Genomic DNA, 21,808 nt, shown 5'->3' on the forward strand with positions numbered 1-21,808 from the left:
ACTTTGAACCTAAGGCTAGAGAGGGTTTCTCTGGGCTCTATGAATCTGATTACCCTGTAAAGTTATTTTCCATCCTGATTTTACAAAGATAATTTTTACCTTTCTTTAATTAAAAGCCTTCATTTTAAGAACCTAATTAATTTTTCCATGTTTTAAGATCCAGGGGGGTTGGATCTGGACTCACCAGGAATTGGTGGGGGGGAAGGAGGGAGAATGGTTAATTTCTCCTTGTTTTAAGATCCAAGGGTTTGGATCAGTGTTCACCAGGAAATTGGTGGACAAGTCTCTCAAGGCTGCCCAGGGAAGGGTTACAGTACTTGGGGGGAAGTAGACAAAGTTTCCCAAATAACTCATAAATAATTTGGGTGGTGGCAGCAAAACCAGATCTAAGCTGGTAGTTAAGCTTAAAGGTTCTCATGCAGGTCCCCACATCTGCACCCTAGAGTTCAGAATGGAGAAGGAACCTTGACAGGGGATTTTAGTGAGACACTCGATCTCCATGGAAGGACTCAAAGTTTGGAGAATCTGCTCCCTCCCTGGGGTAGTTGTTGGGACGGTCAAGTCCTCTCCTTGAGGAGAACCTGCCCCTTATTTCCAGTCTAGATTTGTCTCTCTTCATCCCCCAGCCAGCGGCGCTCGCTTTGCCTTTGTAGGGTGGGTTAAACAGCCTCTGCTCCCGAAATCCCCTCCCCAGAGAGGTGCTGATAGCCCTGGACCAAGGCACCTCCCTACCGCCTTCGAGCCCTGGACCAAGGCACCTCTCTACCGCCTTCGAGAGAAACTGAACAGCTCCGGCTCCTTCTGTCTCTCACTCCCCTACAGGAGTGTAGCAACCGCAGGTGAATTATTCCTCAGTTCAGGGCTAGTCACTTTCATTGGCTCATAGAATGAGGAGAGCCGGGTTCTGCTGGCTCATTGGGTCCATCGTCCGGAGCTAAGATTTCTGCGCTAAGCGGTGTCCAGCTCACCCCGTCCTGCAGGAGGCTGGATCCCACCCCCTCGGCTGTCAATCTTCTCACTTCCAAATAAAGTGCCCCCCTGTTCTCAGGGAGACATGGAGCCCTGCCTCAGTGTATTTTCTACCCCCGAGTGTTGTGTATTCGGTGTCTGGGGTAACACGTAGGCGTACCGCTCACGGGACAGCGTGCCAGGTGCTGTACAAACAGAGCAAAACCCTGCTCTCCTGCCCGACGAGCAGCTGAGCGAGCCGTGGGGTGTCTGGACAGGAGAAATTTCCCCAGGGTTGTCCGCAGTCCTGGGGGTGGTTTAACTTGTCGGGTGCTGAACTTCAGCTGCTGCCCAAGGGCTTGGTTTTCAGCGGTTGGGGGGTTTGCTCCAAATCAGGTCTGGAGGTGGCGCCTCACGGGGCAGCACAAAAATAATCAGTTCCCAGATCACTGGGAGGACATGAAAATCCAGGGTTGGCAGGCAGCTGGTGGGGGGTCCAAGGAGCGATGGATCTCAGGATGCACAAGGCGCAGGATGGGGAGTAACCAGGGAATGGAGTCGTGCTGAGATCTAGAGATAAATGGGGCAGCCTCCTGTGGCTGGGGCTGGAGGTGGGGTTTGGTGTTTGGTTTTGTTCTGTGATGAGGTAACCGAGACTGAATTTTTTTTATGAAGAACCACAGAGAGAGACAGACCCAGAACAGCCAATGGGCCAGTGGGGCCGGTGCTGTGGGAGACCCAGTTTTAAGCCCTTGCTCCGCTTGATTCACATTGGGGCATTGGGGCCAGCCCTGAGAGCCAGGGGAGAGCCCCCACTCTGCCCCTCTGCAGCACAGTGCCCCCTACTGCTGCCCTGAGGCATCGGGGCCAACCCGCCTGGGAAGAGCACCTCCACCCTCCTTCCTGCAGCATAACGCCCCCTAGTGCCGCTCTGGGGCATCAGGACAGCCCTGACTGCTAGGTGACAGCGCCCTCACCCTGCCCCCTGCAGCACAGCACCCCCTAGCGCCATGTTGTGGCATTGGGAAGACCTCCCCCCCCCGAAAGGGAACACAATGCTAGACACCATATGGATTTGTAAAATACATTTTACTTCCTTGGGAATACAAAGTCTGCTGGGTTAAAGTCATTAAACAGTTGGCACCTCACGGAACAACGATACACAATGAAACTGACATAACCTTGGAATTAATCCAGCTGTCCTGATATGTTCGCGAGCCTAGTTCTACCTGGGAGCAGGGCTGCCTAAGCCAGTGGCACAATTTTGTCCTGTAACACACGTGCACACGCGCACACATACTACTGAAAAGTTACTGCGCTAATCCTGGCTTCAATTATTTTTTACATTCTTTCCTATTTACATAGAAGCCAAGAACGGGAATTGTCCACACGACTTAGCGTAAATCGACGGAGGAGGCGTTCTGGGTTAGGCTGCGGATCTTTTACAAAGCTCTGGGAACACAAAGCCAAATATCAGGAGATGGAAACGAAAGCTGGTTGAATTTAAATTTTGGTTGGTGGGGCGGGGGGAGGGGGGATTCTGTGTTTTCAAACCAAAGAAGGCTCCAAATCGGAACAAAATGGCAAAATTTCCTGCAAAATGAAAATTTGCAGCAAAAATTTTTCTTTTTGGGTCAATGGAAACTTTCTGTTTCCATTTCAGCTTTTTTATTTGCGAGTTGACGTCATTCTGGGCTGTGGAAACAGGAGTGTCGGACGTACGAAACGGGCAGGAACATGCTCTGGGGAGGCCGAAGCTGGAGAACCGTGTCCAGGTGGGGGTGCTGCCCGTTCAGAAAGGGGTGGCCCGAATGGAGAGTCCAGGGCAGAGTCAGGAGTGCTGGAACAGGGGGGCCATGGGGCCATGGCCCCAGCACTTTCTACCAGACATAAGGGTCAGTGCCAGGGGGAGGGGAGGGGAGAGAGGAGCGAGAGGTGGGGTCTTGAGGAGAAGAGGTGGCCTGGGAGCAGGGCATTGGGGGAGGGGAGGGGAGCGGATGGGGGCAGGGAGAAAGAGAGAAGGGGCAGGGCCTCAGGAGGAGGGGCGGGGCCATGGTTCAGGAGCTGGTGGCCCCCCCACTTTTAGACAGTTTCCGCTGCTCCTGGGGAGAGCAGCGGAAAGGATCAGAGGTTTAGAAAAGTTGACCATTGAGGAAAGATTAAAAGAACTGGCCCTGTTTAGTCTAGAGATGAGGAGGCTGAGGGCGAACCTGAGAACAGTCTTCAAACATGTTCTGGGCAGGGGAGATTGAGATCAGGTATTAGGAGAAACTTCCTAACTCTCCGGGGGGAGTCCAAGGGAGGTTGTGGGATCCCGTCAGTGGTGGGTTTTAAGACCAGGTTCGAGAAATGCCTGACGGGGATGGTCTGGGGTTACTTGGTTCTGCGTCAGCGCGGGCGGCTGGCTGCCTCGCGAGGCCCCTGGATTCTTTCCACCCAGCCCTCATGTCAATGTAATTCATGTGGTTGGTTCCTTTACCTGCCAGAGCTCTGTGAAGTGGCCTTATTATCATACCAGAGCCTCAAGCTTTATTTTATTTAACATCTAATCATGTCACATCCAGCTAATCAATAAATAGAGCCTAGATCCGGGTGCCTGGAAGGGTTAACAAGGTTAGGGGGCGGTTTCTGGGGAGAAGTAAGCGCTGGTTAGAGAGCTTTGACCTTGTTAGTTTGGGCTTTTTATTTATTTCATTTTCTATCACCAGGCAAATATCTGTACAAAAATGACGCCAAAAATAAATGACGATTTGTTATAAATTTCCCCCCAGCGTGGCTTGTGCCGATGGAGCACAGAATTCCAGGAGGTCGGACCCAGACCGTGAGCACCTGTTTATCCCAGTGGGAAACAAAGATTACAGCTGTGGGGTTTTTTGGGCTCCTGATTTACATCTGAGCCACCCCCCCTCCCAGAATAACTGTCAATTAGACGTGGGATTTTCTACTGATCTAGTTATACCAGTAGGACAGGGCTGATCTGCCTACACCAATACAGCTGTGAGGGCCGTTATCCCAGTAGGACAGGTCTTTATCCCAGGATAGTGTATTCCCCTTCCTGGCTGGGGATGGCGGTGCTGATCTAAGTAGCTTTGTACCATAGACAAGTCTTTGCTCAGCAGAAAAAGGGTGTTGTTCCCTCGGCACGTGGAAAGACAGACTGGGGGAATTAGACCAAGGACTGGATGAGTTTAGGGAGGATCGACACAGGTACTTGTGTGGCTCCTACAGAGATAGCTCAACGGGATCATTAACGATTCAACGGGGCTTTGGTTGAGCTTCCCAATCGGTTCCAAATTTAGCCTCACAAAAGCCCGGGGTGGGAGGGAATTATAAACCACATTGTGCACAGGGGAAATTAAGAGATTTGGGGAAACTGAGGCACACAGAGAGGTTAGGACATACCTCAAGGTAGTACAAAATCTGTAGCCTAGGTGAGATTTAAACTGCAGGTCTTCCTGGGTCCCAGTGCAGGGCCAGACCCACATAACCAGCCATAGGGCTGTCAAAGAAGGGGCATCAGGATATGAGGCACTGCCCAGACACACAGCAAGAGATAGTCCCTGCCCCAGCTGAGATCAGGGCCCCATTGTGCCAGAAGCTGCCCAGACACATAGAGAGACAGCCCCTGTCCCAGCTGCATTCAGTCGGAGGTCCTGATTGCAGTGGGTGGGGTTTCCATGGCAGGGTGCGTGTCCTGCCAGTGCTGGGCAGGGCAGGACCTGCACTCTGCATGGGGTTGATCCCGGCAGATGGGGTTTCCATGGCGGGAGCGTGCCTGGTGATTTGGGGGCACAGACAAGTCCTGATTCTGGTGGGCGTGGTTTCCGTGGCAGAGGGCGTGTCACTGGGGGGGGCAGGGGGCGCTCACTTGACCCGGATCTCTGCATATTCTGCCAGCTCCTCCGTCAGGGTGTAGCTGTCCTTGGTAGCCAGTTTGGTGAAGTCAATGTTGGCATAGTCCACGTTCAGGTCCAGGGAGCCCTCGGGCTTGTTCAGGAGGCATTTGTCAGAGGCTGGGCGCCGCTCATACTGCGGGGAAAGCAGAGCAACGTCAGTCTGGGTACGATTGGTGTGTTCACCTTTGGGACTCCCTGCCACTGGATATTACAAGGTTAACCTGAGGGATTCCTTGTCAATGGATATTAAAGGGTAAACCTGTGAGACTCCCTGCTGGTGAAAATTATAGGCTTACCTGTGAGACTTCCTGAGCCTGGATATGATAGGGTTATCTGTGGGACTCCCTGACACTGGATATTAACCCACCGGAGTCCCTCCTGCTGAGTATTATATGGTTAACTCACAGGACTCCTTCCTCCTGGATATTATAGAATTAACACATAGGACTCCCTGCCACTGGGTTTTAGTGGGGTTAACCATTGGGACTCCCTGCCACTGGATACTAGGGGCTCAACCTATTGGATTTGCTTCAGGAGGATACCATTGGGGTTAGCCAGTCCAATAATACCATCGTTTACATACGAAACTCACTGCCACTTGATCTCTCTGGAATTAGGCTGTGGGACATTATTGGTGTTAACCTGGGGAACTAATAGCTGCAGGATCTTTTCCAATGTATTGCTAATCAGAGCTCTCCTGGGCAGGGGGTGCCAGGGGTGCAAGGACTGTCGGGGGTGTCTGTTAAGATTTTACGCCACAAAGAGACGAGACCATGGAATGAGCAGAGAGGGAAGGGAAAACACCACAACACTGCAAGGGACCTTGCTGCCAGGACAAGGGGCTGCCAGTATTCCAGGAAGACACCTATGCCCTGCCCCACAGCTGACCTGTGAGAGCTGCCCAAGCAACAGGATAGAAACCATAACCAGCGCCCCCTAGAGGGGAAAGGCCCCATGCCCTATTCCCCACCACCATGAGCCCAACAGTCCCCGGCTCTCAGGCCAGATCAAAGCTAGTACCCGCTAGGGGAAAGGCCCTGTGTCCCATTCCCTGCCCAGCCAGTCCACTGCATGACTGGGGTGCAAAGGGGGTCCCCGTGTCCAAGCCAAGGTGTGACGCACACTGGTAGGGGGTGACACAGACTGGGGAATCCAGACTTACCCTGGGGTCAGTGGCTCTCCAGGGAGCAGATCTCCTTAGACTAGCGGAGAAGGAAGAGCTGTCACTGTGTACCTGGGGGGACAACCCCTTGCTGCTGCCCCATATGGAGGATGCCTCTGGGGAGCACCTCCGAAGCCGCAGCTTTTGGACTGGGCCTGGGATGCAAAGGGATGGAAGAATCCCTTCCCCCAGCCCCATGCACCAGCCTGGGGCGGGATCATAGGAACATAAGAGCGGCCAGACTGGGTCAGACCAAAGGTCCATCTAGCCCAGTGTCCTGTCTGCCGACAGCGGCCAGTGCCAGGTGCCCCAGAGGGAGTGAACAGAGCAGGGACTCATCAAGTGATCCGTCCCCCGTCGCCCATTCCCAGCTTCTGGCAAACAGAGGCCAAGGACACCATCCCTGCCCATCCATTAGTCAGGATTATCATTGATAGACTGAACCTCCAGGAACAAATCTAGTTCCCAAGAGGGGAAAGACCCCCACATCCCATTCCCTGCCCCCCTGAGCCAGCCAGTCCGGGCTAGATTTCCTCTCCGCTTATGGACACTAAATAGTACCTGACAACATAGAGGGATCAACTTTATCTAAACTATCCATCCCCATCCACACCCCTCCACTTATCCACCCCTCCATCCATCCATCCATCCCTATACACACCCCTGCCTCCCTCCATCTGTCCATCCCTATACACACCCCTCCCTCCATCCCCATCCACACTCTCCACTTATCCACCCCTATATCCACCCCTCCATCCATCCATCCACCCCTATACACACCCCTGCCTCCCTCCATCTGTCCATCCCTATACACACCCCTCCCTCCATCCCCATCCACACCTCTCCACTTATCCACCCCTATATCCACCCCTCCCTCCATCTATCCATCCCTATACACATTCCTCCTTCTCTCCATCCCCACCCACACCTCTCCACTTATCCACCCCTCCATCCATCCATCCACCCCTATACACACCCCTCCCTCCATCCCCATCCACACCTCTCCACTTATCCATCCATCCATCCCCATCCACCCCACTCCACTTATCCACCCCATATCCACCTCTCCATCTATCCATCCCTATACACATTCCTCCCTCCCTCCATCCCCATCCACACCTCTCCACTTATCCACCCCTATATCCACCCCTCCATCCATCCATCCACCCCTATACACACCCCTCCCTCCATCTATCCATCCCTATACACATTCCTCCTTCTCTCCATCCCCACCCACACCTCTCCACTTATCCACCCCTCCATCCATCCATCCACCCCTATACACACCCCTCCCTCCATCTATCCATCCCTATACACATTCCTCCTTCTCTCCATCCCCACCCACACCTCTCCACTTATCCACCCCTCCATCCATCCATCCACCCCTATACACACCCCTCCCTCCATCCCCATCCACACCCCTCCACTTATCCACCCCTCCATCCATCCATCCACCCCTATACACACCCCTGCCTCCCTCCATCTGTCCATCCCTATACACACCCCTCCCTCCATCCCCATCCACACCTCTCCACTTATCCACCCCTATATCCACCCCTCCATCCATCCATCCACCCCTATACACACCCCTCCCTCCATCTATCCATCCCTATACACATTCCTCCCTCTCTCCATCCCCACCCACACCTCTCCACTTATCCACCCCTCCATCCATCCATCCACCCCTATACACACCCCTCCCTCCATCTATCCATCCCTATACACACCCCTCCCTCCATCCCCATCCACACCTCTCCACTTATCCACCCCTATATCCACCCCTCCATCCATCCATCCACCCCTATACACACCCCTCCCTCCATCTATCCATCCCTATACACATTCCTCCCTCTCTCCATCACCACCCACACCTCTCCACTTATCCACCCCTCCATCCATCCATCCACCCCTATACACACCCCTGCCTCCCTCCATCTGTCCATCCCTATACACACCCCTCCCTCCATCCCCATCCACACCCCTCCACTTATCCACCCCTCCATCCATCCATCCACCCCTATACACACCCCTGCCTCCCTCCATCTGTCCATCCCTATACACACCCCTCCCTCCATCCCTATCCACACCTCTCCACTTATCCATCCATCCATCCATCCCCATCCACCCCACTCCACTTATCCACCCCTATATCCACCTCTCCCTCCATCTATCCACCCCTATACATACCCCTGCCTCCCTCCATCTGTTCATCCCTCTACACACCCCTCCCTCCATCTCCATCCACACTCTCCACTTATCCACCCCTATATCCACCCCTCCCTCCATCTATCCATCCCTATACATGCCCCTCCCTCCCTCCCTCCCCATCCATCCCACTCCACTTATCCACCCCTCCATCCATCCATCCATCCACCCCTATACACACCCCTCCCTCCATCTATCCATCCCTATACACATTCCTCCCTCTCTCCATCACCACCCACACCTCTCCACTTATCCACCCCTCCATCCACCCCTATACACACCCCTCCCTCCATCTATCCCTCCCTATACACATTCCTCCCTCTCTCCATCCCCACCCACACCTCTCCACTTATCCACCCCTCCATCCACCCCTATACACACCCCTCCCTCCATCTATCCCTCCCTATACACATTCCTCCCTCCCTCCATCCCCATCCACACCTCTCCACCTATCCATCCATCCATCCACCCCTATACACACCCCCCCTCCATCTATCCCTCCCTATACACACCCCTCCCTCCCTCCATCCATCTCTCCATCCCCATCCACACCTCTCCACTTATCCATCCCTCCATCCATCCATCTCTATACACACTCCTCCCTCCCTCCCTCCCTCCATCCCCATCCACTGCTCTCCACTTATCCATTCAGCCATCCGTCCATCCCCATCCACCTCACTCCACTTATCCATCCCTCCATCCTCCTCCATCCTGCTCCACTTATCCACCCCTATATATGCCCTTCCCTTCCTCCCTCCATCCATCCCCATCCACCCCACTCCACTTATCCATCCCTCCATCCTCCTCCACCCCACTTCACTTATCCACCCCATATCCACCCGTCCCTCCATCCATCCATCCACCCATTGATCCCTATCACACCTCTCCGCACCCCTCCATCCATCCATCCACCCCATACACAGTCCTCCACTTATCCACCACTATACACACCCCTCCCTCCATCCACCCCATACACACCCCTCCATCCATCCACCCACTCATCCCCATACACACCTCTCCACTTATCCCCCGATACACACCCCTCCCTCAATCCATCCCCCCCATACACACCCCTCCATCCATCCATCCATACACCCATTCATCCCCATATTTTCCTCTCCATTTATCCCCCCCATACATACCCCTCCATCCATCCATCCATTCCCCCCACACACCCCTCCCTACCCACACACCCAGCACTCTCTGCACCTCCCTGTTCTCCCGTCATGCCAGTCCCATCGTCCCACCTCGGATTTGTCCAGGGCCCCTGGGGGCCGGTACTCGCCGCTGTACGCCACGGGCGGGTGCTCCAGCTGCACAAAACTGGAGTTTACATTCACGTTTTTCCTGGGGAGAAAGAGACGACAAAGACACCCTTGTCACTGGGCGACCCCCACAGTGGGGGAGGGGGGATTCTCCATCATTGGGCAACCCCCACAGCGGGGAAGGGGGGGATTCTCCATCACTGGGCGACCCCCACAGCGGAGGAGGGAGGAATTCTGTCACTGGGTGATCCCCACAGTGGGAGCGGGGGGGATTCTCTGTCACTGGGCGACCCCCGCAGCAAGGGGAGGGGGGATTCTCCGTCGTTGAGTGACCTCCACAGTGGAGGAGGGAGGGATTCTGTCACTGGGTGATCCCCACAGTGGGAGCGGGGGGGATTCTCTGTCACTGGGCGACCCCCACAGTGGGAGCGGGGGGGATTCTCTGTCACTGGGCGACCCCCGCAGCAAGGGGAGGGGGGATTCTCTGTCGTTGAGTGACCTCCACAGTGGGAGGGAGGGGAATTCTCTGTCACTGGGTGACCCCACAGCAGGGGGTAATTCTGTGTCATTGGGCCATCTCAACCGCCCCCCCTCCTTATGACATTACATATCTCATCACTCAATTAACAATCTGCATCGGGTAACTGCATCTGCATTAACGACATAATTTAATAATGATCTTAATAACCAAAAGGTAGCAGTTTGCTCCTGATGTATCCGTAGCTGATAGTTGCTAATGAATTATCAATCATTAATTACCCACCAACCATCTTTGATTAGGATCAATTAATGGCTAATGCCCTGGCCTGGTCAACAGGTGACTGCTAATGACCAAACACAGTTTAACATTGGTGCTTCATTAATTAGTCATTAGAAATGCCATTTAACCAGCGATTGTGGGTTACCAATCTGGATATAAATATTTATCCTTCTCCTCCAAAAATGCTCCTTAGTTTTAAGAGAAGAACCGTCATGTGTTAATTGTTACCCTGCCTTTATTTAGAGGTACCAAAAATGGAGTCCTCTCTCTGCCAAAATCGCCCTGTCTAAAATAAATGACGAAAACGCGTTTAAAACGATTGTGGCGACTGACACTTATTTCGGTGGGTGGCCACTTGCCGGCCGCCCCAGTAAAAGTGCCCCTCATTTGAGAACCTGACTGGATCGGAAGATCCACCTGCTGATGGCAGTTAGGCCTGAGGTTGGTCCAGGAAGGATTTCAGAACAGCTGCTCTCCCTTTAAGGGCAGTTCTGCCTCATACTGGCAAGAGGACGCTCTGCAATCCCGTCTGGCTCCGGCTTGGATTTGGACCCCAGCGTCACCCTGCTCCCGGGATGCCCCGTTCGTTAGTACAGCTGAACCCTGGGGGGCTCTGCACTTACTTTTTCCGCGTCTGACTCACGTAACACACGGCGGCGATGAGAATCACAAAGGCCACCACGGCGCCCACCGGCCCCACCTTCGCCCACATCAGATTGTCTGAAAGCAGCATGCAGGCTGGGATTAGTCCCGGCCTCTCCCAGCAGGGGGCGCTGTGGGGAGTCAGGGGGTGGAGGGTGCTGGTTGTGGGGGAGCTCCCAATTATCCCAGTCCCAGCCTCTCCCAGCAGGGGGCGCTGTGGAGAGAGCTCCCGGTTAACCCAGTCCTGGCCTCTCCCAACAGGGGGTGCTGTGGGGAGAGCTCCCAATTACCCCAGTCCCAGCCTCTCCCAGCAGGGGGTGCTGTGGGGAGTCAAGGGGTGGAGGGTACTGGTTGTGGGGGAGCTCTCAATTACCCCAGTCCCAGCCTCTCCCAGCAGGGGGCGCTGTGGGGAGTCAAGGGGTGGAGGGTACTGGTTGTGGGGGAGCTCTCAATTACCCCAGTCCCAGCCTCTCCCAGCAGGGGGCGCTGTGGGGAGTCAAGGGGTGGAGGGTACTGGTTGTGGGGGAGCTCTCAATTACCCCAGTCCCAGCCTCTCCCAGCAGGGGGCGCTGTGGAGAGAGCTCCTGGTTAACCCAGTCCTGGCCTCTCCCAACAGGGGGTGCTGTGGGGAGAGCTCCCAATTACCCCAGTCCCAGCCTCTCCCAGCAGGGGGCGCTGTGGAGAGAGCTCCCGGTTAACCCAGTCCTGGCCTCTCCCAACAGGGGGTGCTGTGGGGAGAGCTCCCAATTACCCCAGTCCCAGCCTCTCCCAGCAGGAGGTGCTGTGGGGAGTCAGGGGGTGGAGGGTGCTGGTTGTGGGGGAGCTCTCAATTACCCCAGTCCCAGCCTCTCCCAACAGGGGGCGCTGTGGAGAGAGCTCCCGGTTAACCCAGTCCTGGCCTCTCCCAGCAGAGGGCGCTGTGGGGAGCGGGAGGGAGGGATGCTGGCTGTGGGAGAGCTCCCAATTACCCCAGTCCTGGTCTCTCCCAACGGGGGGCGCTGTGGGGAGAGCTCCCAATTACCCCAGTCCTGGTCTCTCCCAACAGGGGGCACTGTGGGGAGAGTTCCCAGTTAACCCAGACCCAGCCTTTCCCAGCAGAGGGTGCTGTGGGGAGTCAGGGATGGAGGGTGCTGGCTGTGGGGGAGCTCCCAATTACCCCAGTCCTGGCCTCTCCCAACAGGGGGCACCTTGGGGAGAGCTCCCGGTTAACCCAGCTCCGGCCTCTCCCAACAGGGGGCGCTGTGGGGAATCGGGGGGGAGTGCTGGCTGTGGGCGGAGCTCCCAATTACCCTAGCCCCAGCCTCTCCCAGCAGGGGGTGTTGTACGGAGCGGGGCAGGAGCACTAGCCCTGGAGTGGAGCTCTCGTCTCCCCCAGCGCTCCCCCAGCCCTGTCTGTTCCCAGCAGGGGGCGCTGAGGGGAGTGGGGCAGGAGCACTGGCCCTGGAGTGGAGCTCTCGGCTACCCCAGCTCGGTCTGTTCCCAGCAGGGGGCGCTGTGGGAGCGGGGCAGGAGCACTGGCCATGGGGGAAGCTCTTGGCTATCCCAGCTCAGTCTGTTCCCAGCAGGGGGCGCTGTACGGAGAGGGGCAGGAGCACTGGCCATAGGGGGAGCTCTTGGCTATCCCAGCTCGATCCGCTCTCAGCAGGGGGCGCTGTATGGAGCAGGGCAGACACTCACTGGAGTGGTGGAACTGGAGCTGCTGGTTCTTGGTGCCGTACAGGTTGCGGGCGGAGCAGACAACGAAGAGCTGAGAGTCCAGCTCCCCACGCAGCGTCAGGATGCTGGTGACTGTGTAGCCCGTCTTCTGGGAATAGACGAACTCCTGGTCAGTCTCGTTGACCGTCACGTTCCGGGTGGGCAGCTCGAAGGAGATCACGGGCTCCGGATTGGCCAGCACGGCACAGACGCACTGCACCGTGTCCCGAGCAGCCGTGCACTTCGACTCCAAGAGGATTATGGGAGCGACTGCGGGGAGAGATGCAGCATCAGCATCACAGAGATGCAACCAGCTCTGGGGTGGGGCAGCTGGGGAACAGCCACAAATAACACTGCACCAGGATGGCATGTGCCAGAGCTGCCTGAGATGCAGCCTCATTTGTGGTGGGGCAACTGGGGAACAGCCACACATAATGCTGCATGGAAACAGTTAGGCTGGTGCTGAAATGCAGCCAGCTCTGAGGCAGGGCACAGCCACACATAACCCTGCACAAGGATGGCCTGTGCCAGAGCTGCCTGAGATGCAGCCACCTCTGGGGCAGGGCAGCTGGGGAACAGCCACACTGCAATGCCACACAGGTACAGCTCGCTGGGCTGAGATGCAGCCAGCTATGGGGCGGGGAAGCTTGGGAAAGACACACAACACTGCACGGGGATAGCCTGCATGAGAGCTACCTGAGATGCAGCCTCGTCTGGGGCGGGACATCTGGGGAACAGCAGCATATAACATTGCACGGAAACAGCTAGGCAGGTGCTCAAATGCAGTCAGCTCTGGGGCAGGGCAGCTGGGGAGCAGCCACACATAACGCTGCCCAGGGACAGCTCATCTGGTGCTGAAGTGCAGCCACCTCTGGGGCGGGCAGGAAGTGGGGGAAAAGCCCTGACACTCTCTCCCACCCGGCATGGGTGACTCACACTCCACGGTGAGGTTGAAGGCAGAGCCACGCTGGCCGTACTGGTTCTCCGCCACACACCAGTACTCCCCGTCGTCCTCGTGGGTCACGGCGGGGATCTCCAGCAGCAGCTCGCTCTCGTAGACCACCGTGGCCACGATCTGCTTCTCCCTGAAGATGGTGATGATGGGCTCGGGGTTGCTCTCGGTGGTGCACAGGATAGTCACCGACTCCCCCTCCATTGCCACCACCGAGGTGTTCACCGACGGCTTCCGCGGGGCGTCTGCAAGGGAGGGCAGGGGTTCACTGACCCACAGACCCAGAACTATAATCACTAGGCCTCACTCCCCTCCCAGAGCCAGAATAGAACCCAGGAGTCCTGGCTTCCAGCCCCACCCCACTCTAACCCCTAGATCTCAATCCCCTCCCAGAGCCGGGATAGAACGCAGGACTCTGGGCTCCCAGCCCCTCTCCTCTGCTCTGACCACTAGACCCCACTCCCCTCCCACCCAGGCACTCACACATGACGGTGAGGGCCAGGGAGCGGTTCACCCGCCCGTACACGTTCTCCGCCACGCAGGTGTAGATCCCGTCATGCGCGTGGGTGACGTTGTCCAGCTCCAGCGTCAGGTTGGTGGACGGCTCCTCCCGCAGCACGGCCTCCTCCTTGAACCACGCCAGCAAGGCCATGGGGTTGCTGTCTGCCACGCACACCAGCACCACGTGCGAGCCCTCCGTGATCTCCACGGATGAGTTCACCTGCAGGATCCGGGGCACATCTGCAGTGGGGGAGGCAAAGCTGAGCCTTAGCCTGTGGGACTCCCTGCCACTGGAGGTCAACGGGGTTAACTTGCGGGACTTCCTGCCACTGGGTGTTTGGAGGTCTGGGTATTAGTGGGGTTAATCCACGGGACTCCCTGCCACTGGGCGCCAGCAGGGTTAACCCGCAGTGCTCCTCTTGCTCTAAGCACTCGCCTCCAGTCCCCTCCCGGTGCCAGGGCCAGACCCTAGCGGGCTGAGGGGGGCGGTGCTGGAGACTCACACTTGACGTCCAGGGTGGCGAAGGCTTCGAAGAGGAAGGTGGTGTTGGGGTAGGTGACCTGGCAGCCCAGCTCGTGCCTGTCGTTCTCCCGCAAGGGCTGGAACTTCAGCAGGGACACCTGGCTCCAGGTGCTGCTCTCCTCCTCCAGCTGGCCGAAGACAGTCTGATCCTCCAGCACCTCGTGGTTCAACCAGCTCACCACAGGCTTCATGGTGGGGCAGTTATCTGGCACCACGCACCGCAGCTCCGCCTCCGTCCCCACCACTACGGCAGCCGGGGGCACAATGGTGGGTTTGTCTGGCGAGGGAAGAGGCTGGGTGAACCCAGGGACTCAGTCTCCAACCCACTGGACCCCACTCCCCTCCTGGAGCCAGGGATAAAACCCAGGAATCCTGGCTCCCAGCCTCCTGCTCCTCTAACCACTAGACCCCATTCCTCTCCCAGAGCCAAGAGTAGAACCCAGGAGACCTGACTCCAAGTCCCTCCACCCCACCACTATAACCACTAGACCCTACTCCCCTCCTGGAGCCAGGGACAGAACCCAGGAGTCCTTCTCCCAGTCCCCGCCTCCCCGGCTCTAACCATTAGACACCACTCCCCTTCCAGAGATGAGAAGAGACCCAAATGCCCCCGATACACTAGGGGGTGCTGAGCTCCATGGCACAGGGTGCATGATTTATTGCGGGGGGCTCTCTCATCACTGTTAATTCTGAGCCCCTAGAGGGGCAAGAGCCCCGTGACCCATTTCCCGCCTGCCCGAGCCAGCCAGTCTCTTGCCCTGAAGCTGGATGGCAGCCGGTGCCCCTAGAAGGGAAAGGCCTCGTGTCTCAGCCCCCGATTCAGCCATCCAAGGGGCCTTGCCCCAGCGCCCCCCACTCACCGACGATCTCCAGGTTGCTGTGCTCCGAGTATGTGTACTGGTTGTAGCCGCCCAGGTCCCCGCGGAAGAAGTACTTCCCCGCCAGTTCGGGGCTGAGCCGGCTGAGCTGCAGGGTGCAGTTGCGGGCCTGGAGGTCACCCAGCAGGCGGGTGCGGCCCTGGAAGCTCTCGTGAACGATGCCGGTGCGCGACTTGTACACCACGGGCGGGTAGTTCCGGGGGTAGGGGCTGTTGAAGTACCAGATGCCATGCACGGCCGAGGGGCGCAGCTCGTCCGGGTAGTCGAAGCGGCACGGGATGGCCACGCACGTGCCCTCGAAGGCCATAATGGTCTGCGGCATCCACGCGCTCCATGGCCCACCCAGGGTGCCTGGCGGGCAGACCAGAGCGACAGGTGCTGGGCGGTGGGGACAGGAACCCGCACGCCCGTCTCCTTTGCCCCCAACCTCTCCTGCCACAGTCTGCTCTCCTTCCCGTTGGTTTCCCCACTGCCTCTTCTCTGCCCAACTGCCAAACCTGCCAGTCCCTGCTTTGTTACCCGTCTGTCCATCCCTCTTTGTCCAGCCCTCCCTCTCTAACCATCCATCCATTTCCATCCCTCCCTCCCTCCCTGCACCTGTCCATTCATCCCTCCCTATCCATCCATCCCTCTCTCTGCTTATCCATCCATCCATCCCTCTCTCTGCTTATCCATCCATCCATTTCCATCCATCCATCTCCCCCTCCACCTACTCAACCCTCCCTCCCTCCACCTATCCATCAATCCCTCTCTATCCATCCTTCCCTCTCTAACCATCCATCCATTTCCATCTCTCCCTCCCTCCCTCCACCTGTCCATTCATCCCTCTCTATCCATCCATCCCTCTCTCCACTTATCCATCTATCCATCTATCCATTTCCATCCATCTATCTCTCCCTCAACCTACCCAACTCTCCCTCCCTATCCCTATCCATCCCTCCCTCTCTAACCATCCCTCCCTCCCTCTACCTATCCATCCCTCCCTCCCTCTCTAACCATCCATCCATTTCCATCTCTCCCTACCTCCCTCCACCTGTCCATTCATCCCTCTCTATCCATCCATCCCTCTCTCCACTTATCCATCTATCCATATATCCATTTCCATCCATCTATCTCTCCCTCAACCTACCCAACTCTCCCTCCCTCCCTATCCCTATCCATCCCTCCCTCTCTAACCATCCCTCCCTCCCTCTACCTATCCATCCATCCCTCCCTCTCTAACCATCCATCCATCCCTCCCTCCTGCACCTGTCCATTCATCCCTCCCTATCCATCCATCCTTCTCTAACCATCCCTCCATTTCCATCCATCCCTCCCTCTCTCCACCTGTCCAGTCATCCCTCCCTATCCATCCATCCCTCTCTAACCATCCATCCATTTCCATCTCTCCCTCCCTCCCTCCACCTGTCCATTCATCCCTCCCTATCCATCCATCCCTCTCTCCGCTTAGCCATACATCCATACATCCATTTCCATCCATCCATCTCTCCCTCCACCTACCCAACTCTCCCTCCCTCCACCTATCCATCCATCCCTCTGTCCATCTCTCCCTCTCTAACCATCCATCCATTTCCATCCATTCATCCCTCCCTCCACCTATCCCTACCTCCCTCCACCTATCCATCCATCCCTTTCTATACATCCATCCATCCATCTGTCCCTCTCTCCACTTATCCATCCATCCATCCCTCCTTCCCACAAAACATTTATCCACACATGCATTCAATAAACTGTTTATCCACCCACCCATCCAACAGTCCATCCACCCAACCATTTAGTCATCCATCCATCCATACGTTCGTCCATCCATCCACCCATCCAAACAATCCACCATTTATCCATCCACCTACCCACCCAACCATCTGAACAACCATCCATTTGTATATTTAACCATCCACCCAGCCAATCGACTGTCTATCCTGCCACCCCCCCACCTTCCAGCCATCCATCCCCCTCATCCAATCATCCATTCATCTATCCCACCATCCAGCCACCCTGCTTTCATCTCTCTCTAGTTACTTCTCAGACACTTGGCAGCGCCATATCTAAAAGCCACCCAAGCCACAGGTGCAATGCAAGCTATATAAAATTACAGTTCTGACCCTTGCGGCCTCCTCTTTGACTCACCGCAATGGATCCTGCTCTGGTGAGGACACCAAGCAGGGCTTCCTGTAGGGTCCCCCCAGCAGGGTCCCCCGTTCTGTGAGCGCAGCCCAAACCCGAGGCCTTTGGGAACCCTCTTCCGGCAGAGCTAGTTCAGGGCTATTCCCGTGCTGGGAACGTTAGACCTGAATGAACACTCATCTGACCCTGGAACTCCTCCCGTGCCTCAGTTTCCCTGCTGACCCAACCACCAGTTTTCAGCGCCCAGTTAGAACCTGGATACTACTCCCCAAGCTCTCATCATGGCTGGTGGGGCAGGGGAGGGGGTATCCCATGGAGAGCATCCCTCTGTTTCCCCCCAATGTGGAGAGCTGCCTCAAACACCCACCCGCAGCCCCCCACCTTGGAGGACACCCCCCTCCCACATCAGGGAGTGGGTAGTTTGTTCTCCTGGGACCACCCACGCCCTCAGTACAAAACAGCTAGACAAGGTCCAGCAAACTCAGCTCACGTGCCAGGAAAATTTGAACCGTCGATGGTGAGCTGATTGTCAGGGCTGGAAAATCAATCAGATGCACCATCCCGCCCGCTTGGATAGGTCTGTGTGATGACGCAGGGCGAGTGGATAGTTCATGCATTGAGGCATATGAGCCACCTACTCCCATTTGGCTCAATAAGCACCAGCTCCAGCTGTCAGCTGCCCCAGGTTCAAACCCACCCTCTGGAGCCAGGACGGTAAAAGACAGGATCGCTGTCTCGGGGTCCTCTCAGTACCTCCAAATAGGATCCACAAGATGAGCAGAGCCCCAGCAGCCTTCATCTTCTCAGGGGCGGTGAGGTTGTGTGAACTGGGGAGAGAGGAAAGGGGCTTAGAGGAGGTGTGGTTGGTGTTTTCCCATCTTACCCCCAGGGCAAATGTGACCTGACCAAGCAGAGAGCACTATGTGCCAATGGTGGGTCTGATCCCATCCAGCAGGGGGCAGCGTGCACCCAAACATCAGATTTATTCCTCTGCGCAGGAGGTGCTGGGGCCTTCAAACAAAGTTGGGGAGAGACCAGGGCAAATGGGCACCAAAACTAGAGGTCATTCATTGCACGCAGCAACTGCTGTGATGCCCCCTAAGGGCCATGCTGGGGATAGAACCCAGGAGTCCTGGCTTCCCCTCCCACACCCCACCCTCTGCAATCAGACCCTTCCCCTACAGAAGTAAGGATGAAATTAACTGGAGAGAAACTTTCAGGGTGGATCTCAGGGGACAGTTCTCCCAATGCAGAGGTGTGGGGGGAGCCTCTGAGGTTGGGGAATCACTTCCCAACAAGGGAAAGGAAGTGGGGTCTAGTGGTTAGAGTGGGGGGGGGCTCTTGTGAGCCAGGACTCCTGGGTTCTGGAATTGGGAGGGTAGTGGGGTCTAGTGATTAGAGCGGGGGCGATGGGGGCTTGGGAGCCAGGACTCCTGGGATCTCTCCCTGATGCTCAGGAGATTTAACCCCAGGCCCAGGTAGGTGTTGCCCCACAGGCTCTCAGCTGTAACTCTAACGGGGCAGGGAGATCCCTGGCCCAGGGGTGGAGAAATGCAGCCTCAACCCAACCCAAGGAAACGTGGGAACAGAGCAGTCGCTGCTGTTCTCACAATGGCCGCACGATGGCAGTGGGGCCTCGCAGAAAAGCAGCCACATTCACACACAGTAAACTAGTAGCAGAGCCAGAGAGAATCCAGGAGTCCTGGCTCCCAGCCCCTCCTGCCCTAGCCTCCACTCCCCTCTCAGAGCTGGGCAGAGAACCCAGGAGTCCTGGCTCCCAGGCCCTCCTGCCCTAGCCTCCACTCCCCTCTCAGAGCTGGGCAGAGAACCCAGGAGTCCTGGCTCCCAGCCCCAGCCCCCACTCCCCTCTCAGAGCTGGGCAGATAACCCAGGAGTCCTGGCTCCCAGCCCCTCCTGCCCTAGCCCCCACTCCCCTCTCAGAGCTGGGCAGAGAACCCAGGAGTCCTGGCTCCCAGGCCCTCCTGCCCTAGTCCCCACTCCCCTCTCAGAGCTGGGCAGAGAACCCAGGAGTCCTGGCTCCCAGCCCCAGCCCCCACTCCCCTCTCAGAGCTGGGCAGATAACCCAGGAGTCCTGGCTCCCAGCCCCTCCTGCCCTAGCCCCCACTCCCCTCTCAGAGCTGGGCAGAGAACCCAGGAGTCCTGGCTCCCAGCCCCTCCTGCCCTAGCCCCCACTCCCCTCTCAGAGCTGGGCAGAGAACCCAGGAGTCCTGGCTCTCAGCCCCTCCTGCCCTAGTCCCCACTCCCCTCTCAGAGCTGGGCAGAGAACCCAGGAGTCCTGGCTCCCAGCCCCTCCTGCCCTAGCCCCCACTCCCCTCTCAGAGCTGGGCAGAGAACCCAGGAGTCCTGGCTCCCAGCCCCTCCTGCCCTAGCCTCCACTCCCCTCTCAGAGCTGGGCAGAGAACCCAGGAGTCCTGGCTCCCAGGCCCTCCTGCCCTAGCCTCCACTCCCCTCTCAGAGCTGGGCAGAGAACCCAGGAGTCCTGGCTCCCAGCCCCAGCCCCCACTCCCCTCTCAGAGCTGGGCAGATAACCCAGGAGTCCTGGCTCCCAGCCCCTCCTGCCCTAGCCCCCACTCCCCTCTCAGAGCTGGGCAGAGAACCCAGGAGTCCTGGCTCCCAGGCCCTCCTGCCCTAGTCCCCACTCCCCTCTCAGAGCTGGGCAGAGAACCCAGGAGTCCTGGCTCCCAGCCCCAGCCCCCACTCCCCTCTCAGAGCTGGGCAGAGAACCCAGGAGTCCTGGCTCCCAGCCCCTCCTGCCCTAGCCCCCACTCCCCTCTCAGAGCTGGGCAGAGAACCCAGGAGTCCTGGCTCCCAGCCCCAGCCCCAGCCCCCACTCCCCTCTCAGAGCTGGGCAGAGAACCCAGGAGTCCTGGCTCCCAGCCCCAGCCCCAGCCCCCACTCCCCTCTCAGAGCTGGGCAGAGAACCCAGGAGTCCTTGCTCCCAGCCCCTCCTGCCCTAGTCCCCACTCCCCACTAAGAGCTGGGCAGAGAACCCAGGAGTCCTGGCTCCCAGCCCCTCCTGCCCTAGCCCCCACTCCCCTCTCAGAGCTGGGCAGAGAACCCAGGAGTCCTGGCTCCCAGCCCCTCCTGCCCTAGTCCCCACTCCCCTCTCAGAGCTGGGCAGAGAACCCAGGAGTCCTGGCTCCCAGCCCCTCCTGCCCTAGCCCCCACTCCCCTCTCAGAGCTGGGCAGAGAACCCAGGAGTCCTGGCTCCCAGCCCCTCCTGCCCTAGTCCCACTCCCCTCTCAGAGCTGGGAGGAGAACCCAGGAGTCCTGGCTCCCAGCCCCTTCCACCCCAGCCCCCACTATCCTCTCAGAGCTGGGGAGAGAACCCAGGAGTCCTGGCTCCCAGCTCCTTCTGCCCCAGCCCCCACTACCCTCTCAGAGCTGGGGGGCTAGCGATGGAGCACCCCTGAGAGACACAATGGCTTTGAAGGCCCAGACCTTGAATGGTCACCATGACACAGGGCCTGGAGGGGGTAGCTAGGGCCGACTCTACCCAGAGCTCCATAGGCCTAGACCTTGAGTAGCCCCACGGCATGGCCAACCCCACTCAAGCCTGGACTATGAGTAGGGTTGCCAGGCATCCAGTTTTTGACCAGACTGTCCGGTCGAAAAGGGACCCTGGTGGCTCTGGTCAGCACTGCTGACTGGGCTGTTAAAAGTCCGACCGGCGGCGCAGCAGGGCTAAGGCAGGCTCCCTGCCTGCCCTGGCCCCGCGCCGCTCCCAGAAGCATCTGGCACGTCCCTACAGCCCCGAGGTGCAGGAGCGATCAGGGAGGTTCCATGTGCTGCCCCTGGCCCCCGCCACGGCTCCGCAGCTCCCATTGGCCAGGAACCGTGGCACGGAGCCAGGGCAGCAGGGAGCCTGCCTTAGCCCCGCTGTGCCGGGAGCTGCCTGAAGAAAGTGCCACCCACACACCGATACCCCTCGCTGCCCCAGCCCTGAGCCCCCTCCCGGAGCCTGCAGTCTGTACCTCCTTCCTCAGCCCAACCCCCTGCGCCGTCCCAGAGCCCCTCCTGCACCCCAAACCCCTCCTCCCCAATCCCACCCTAGAGTCCTCACTCCCTCCTGCACCCCAACTCCCTGCCCCAGCCCAGAGCCCCCTCCTGCACCCCAAATCCCTCCTCCCCAATCCCACCCTAGAGTCCTCACTCCCTCCTGCACCCCAACTCCCTGCCCCAGCCCAGAGCCCCCTCCTGCACCCCAAACCCCTCCTCCCCAATCCCACCCTAGAG

The 21,808-nt window shown here is 57.8% G+C and overlaps 1 protein-coding gene across 5 annotated transcripts in view; it reads right to left on the bottom strand.

The window, feature by feature from the left end:
- Nucleotides 1-2,018: 2,018 nt before the first annotated feature.
- Nucleotides 2,019-21,808, bottom strand: part of MAG (myelin associated glycoprotein) — a 30,070-nt gene continuing 10,280 nt past the window's right edge. For 4 of the 5 annotated variants that reach the window (XM_030543256.1, XM_030543252.1, XM_030543254.1 and 1 more), the window contains 9 exons: nt 18,305-18,378; nt 15,410-15,778; nt 14,530-14,826; nt 14,009-14,266; nt 13,510-13,770; nt 12,556-12,843; nt 10,860-10,956; nt 9,459-9,558; nt 2,019-4,977 (listed from right to left, as the gene is read on the bottom strand). In XM_030543256.1, the coding sequence (XP_030399116.1) occupies nt 4,813-4,977; nt 9,459-9,558; nt 10,860-10,956; nt 12,556-12,843; nt 13,510-13,770; nt 14,009-14,266; nt 14,530-14,826; nt 15,410-15,778; nt 18,305-18,350 (1,881 nt within the window). In that variant the 5' untranslated portion in view covers nt 18,351-18,378 and the 3' untranslated portion in view covers nt 2,019-4,812. Of the gene's footprint in view, nt 4,978-6,006; nt 6,047-9,458; nt 9,559-10,859; nt 10,957-12,555; nt 12,844-13,509; nt 13,771-14,008; nt 14,267-14,529; nt 14,827-15,409; nt 15,779-18,304; nt 18,379-21,808 lie in introns of all 5 variants that reach the window. The other variant, XM_030543257.1, reaches the window with a different exon arrangement.

The sequence above is a fragment of the Gopherus evgoodei genome, unplaced genomic scaffold (genome assembly GCF_007399415.2).
Source record: "Gopherus evgoodei ecotype Sinaloan lineage unplaced genomic scaffold, rGopEvg1_v1.p scaffold_31_arrow_ctg1, whole genome shotgun sequence".
Lineage (NCBI taxonomy): Eukaryota > Metazoa > Chordata > Testudines > Testudinidae > Gopherus > Gopherus evgoodei.